The 2,946-nt window shown below is 34.8% G+C and overlaps 1 protein-coding gene across 1 annotated transcript; it reads left to right on the top strand.

Annotated features, from left to right (window-relative positions):
* Nucleotides 1–1,250: 1,250 nt before the first annotated feature.
* Nucleotides 1,251–2,738, top strand: LOC109190401 (transcription factor MYB26-like). Its single transcript, XM_019340869.1, has 3 exons — nucleotides 1,251–1,402; nucleotides 1,598–1,727; nucleotides 1,806–2,738. The coding sequence occupies exons 1-3, from the start codon at nucleotides 1,270–1,272 to the stop codon at nucleotides 2,533–2,535; spliced, it is 993 nt and encodes a 330-aa protein (XP_019196414.1). The 5' UTR covers nucleotides 1,251–1,269; the 3' UTR covers nucleotides 2,536–2,738.
* Nucleotides 2,739–2,946: the final 208 nt, after the last annotated feature.

Below are 2,946 nucleotides of genomic sequence, written 5' to 3'. Positions count from 1 at the left end.
ACACAAAATACATTATTTTAACATATAATGTACATTACTCAAACACATAAAGTAAATTATTCTAACTCATAATATACATTATTCTAAATTTCTAATTCATAAAATTCAACAGCGTCGTTTGAACCGTGATTCACACAATAATTTGCCGATAGTCATAGTATCAAACTGCCAACGACATAACCCATTGGATCAAGCGTGTATTATATTTTTTATTTTAAGAAAATAACTACTCTTTAACATGTTGAGACCTATTTACAATTAAACAGAAAGGATAATTTTGATTAGAATAATGTTCTTTATATATTTTAGTATTTAAAATCAAATCAATTTATTTTAGCTTTCTATAACTTTCTATTGTAATTTTTAAATATATCATATTAAATTTATAATGTGATATAAAACACATTTTTTTTTTGAAAACCGATATAAAACACATTGAATAACAATAATTACTAAAAACAAAAACGAAAGAAAACAAAAAGGAGTACAGTAATAAATTGAATCTGTAAAACGATGTGGTAATTAACTGGCATCCTTAATTAATTCCTGGTTTTCTTCAAAAAGCTGACGTGGGTCTTCTATACAACACAAACACTTGCACGAGATGGGTGTGTATACATATGAGAAAGTTATGGCGTTAATTATATATTGGTGTAATCAATCTTTATTACTTTAGTACAAAAAGATATTAGTGTCTATTGATACCTTAGAAACTACGTACCAGGTGTCGAGGTGGTATGACCCACTGAATTTAATTAATTGTTAAAATTGTTTCAATACAAAATGATATAATATTAGTGTTAATTAATAGTTTAGGTGTCGATGCGGTAGGACCCATCAAATGTAATTAAATATTATTATATTACTTGATTTGATACGTAGAGAAAGATATTAGTGTTAATTGATACTTTAGAAATTACCAGGTGTCGAGGGTAGGACCCACCAAGTTTGCATGCATGGTAAATTACCAAAACCCCTAAATCTCAGCCCAATTCTCTCTCTCTCTCTCTCATAATTTAACGTTAAATTCATAGATTCCCTCGTCAGTCGTCACAAATGTCAGATGGATCGGCGTACTTGCTTGAACCCCACTGTTTATATCTAATCAGAACATCCACATTTTCTTCATTATTTCTGCCATCTTTTCTTTGGTTTCATGGACTTTCCAGCTATATATATATATAGCCTTCTTAAATTAGTATATATATATTCTTTGTGATCGATTTCTGATCAAAGCAAGCAAGCAAGAAAGCAGTTGGGTGTGGGGAGATGGGACACCATAATTGCTGCAACAAACAGAAAGTGAAGAGGGGGCTTTGGTCACCTGAGGAAGATGAGAAACTCATCAACTATATCTCCAACTATGGCCATGGCTGTTGGAGCTCCCTTCCTAAACTTGCTGGTATGTATATATATATTTTATTTTATTATATTTTCTTCACCCCCGCCCTTAATCATTACTCCGATCCATATTTCTGTGCCTTATTTTGGGTGACGAGGGAAACCCACTGGGCACTGGGTAAACCTTGTCTTATGAATTTCGATCTGTAACTTATTGTCCTGCAAGTATAGATCTTATGAGTTTTAATGGTGGCAGGGTTGCAGAGGTGTGGGAAAAGCTGCAGATTGAGATGGATAAATTACCTGAGACCAGACTTGAAACGTGGGAGTTTTTCTCCTCAGGAAGCTGCGCTTATCATTGAACTCCATAGGATTCTGGGCAACAGGTACCTCGTACCTAGCTAGTTCTTATAGCTAGTTCTTAGTAGTTTTTATATATTTGGATTTTGGAATGGAAATTGCAGGTGGGCACAGATAGCGAAGCATCTACCAGGAAGAACAGACAATGAAGTGAAGAATTTCTGGAACTCAAGCATCAAGAAGAAGCTCATCTCTAATGGCCGCCTCTCTCATCTACCCTCATCACCTGCACCAAACCCTAATTTCCAAACTTTCTATTCACTGCAGCTTCCTAGTAGCAGTAATATTCCTAATTTCATCCAAAACAACAATAATAATGTTATTCTTAATCTCCCCTCTCCTCCAATGGCGCAACAACTACAAGCAGATCTAGATCAGATGAACAGTTTGGTATTTCCAGTTATGCCCTCGGTTCCATTATCGTCGCCGCAGATGATGATGATGGAGACAACCTCAATTGATCCGACATGGTTTCTGGGATACCCGCAACCTCAAAACCTCATGGATCATTATCCTCAAACTTCCTTGTACAACAATAATTTCGATAATGAATTAATGGTCCCTCTTCTTCATCATCATCATAATGATGAACCCATTATAATCCCAAACCTTCCTGGGAATCTCGTTTTGTCTTCTTCATCTTCTTCATTATCTTCTGGTATTGCACAGCAAGATGAGTTCATCGTCCCTAACCCCATTATCCCATCTCTCCCCGCCTATGAAATCATGCTGCCACCAATGCCGTCATTGTCGCCATCTTCTTCTTCTTCGTCGTCGTTTTCTGCAGTTCCATGTAGCCAACTCGTCATGAATCCTTCAACCTGGGTTCCTTAATTCAGACATGGCGGAATATGTATGTATATGTGCTTCCATTTCATCCATGTTTTATATATATGTATATGTAAACTATATACATACATTTGTCAAATCCTTAGCTTGGGTGAAATTAAAGTTTGCTTCTTTGAGAAATATATATATGTAGCTAGCTTGGGTTGTGTGTAAGTAGTATGTAGTTCTGGAGAATGAATGTTGCAGCTACTTTAATGTGTTCAGTACTTATAATATCCTTCATCTAATATATAATAATGTGGGTTGTTTAATTTGTCCTTGTGGATTGTATATATATGTCAATAAATATAATTACCCTTCTCTATATCTCAATCTCTTTGACCAGATCAGAGTTCACATAATTAAGAAATGATTTGATTATGAGTCTTGTAGTCATAAGTTGCATATATATATATA

This window comes from Ipomoea nil, unplaced genomic scaffold (assembly GCF_001879475.1).
Source record: "Ipomoea nil cultivar Tokyo-kokei standard unplaced genomic scaffold, Asagao_1.1 scaffold1576, whole genome shotgun sequence".
Taxonomy (NCBI): domain Eukaryota; kingdom Viridiplantae; phylum Streptophyta; class Magnoliopsida; order Solanales; family Convolvulaceae; genus Ipomoea; species Ipomoea nil.
The sequence above is the reverse complement of the archived record's forward strand: the minus strand, read 5'-3'. Positions and strand labels throughout refer to the sequence as shown.

Excerpts from the sequence above, each read along its gene's own strand:
- LOC109190401 (XM_019340869.1), top strand. The coding sequence starts at position 1,270 with ATGGGACACCATAATTGCTGCAACAAACAGAAAGTGAAGAGGGGGCTT. Across the intron at positions 1,403-1,597 it reads CTCCCTTCCTAAACTTGCTG|GGTTGCAGAGGTGTGGGAAA; the intron begins GTATGTATATAT and ends TAATGGTGGCAG. Across the intron at positions 1,728-1,805 it reads CATAGGATTCTGGGCAACAG|GTGGGCACAGATAGCGAAGC; the intron begins GTACCTCGTACC and ends TGGAAATTGCAG.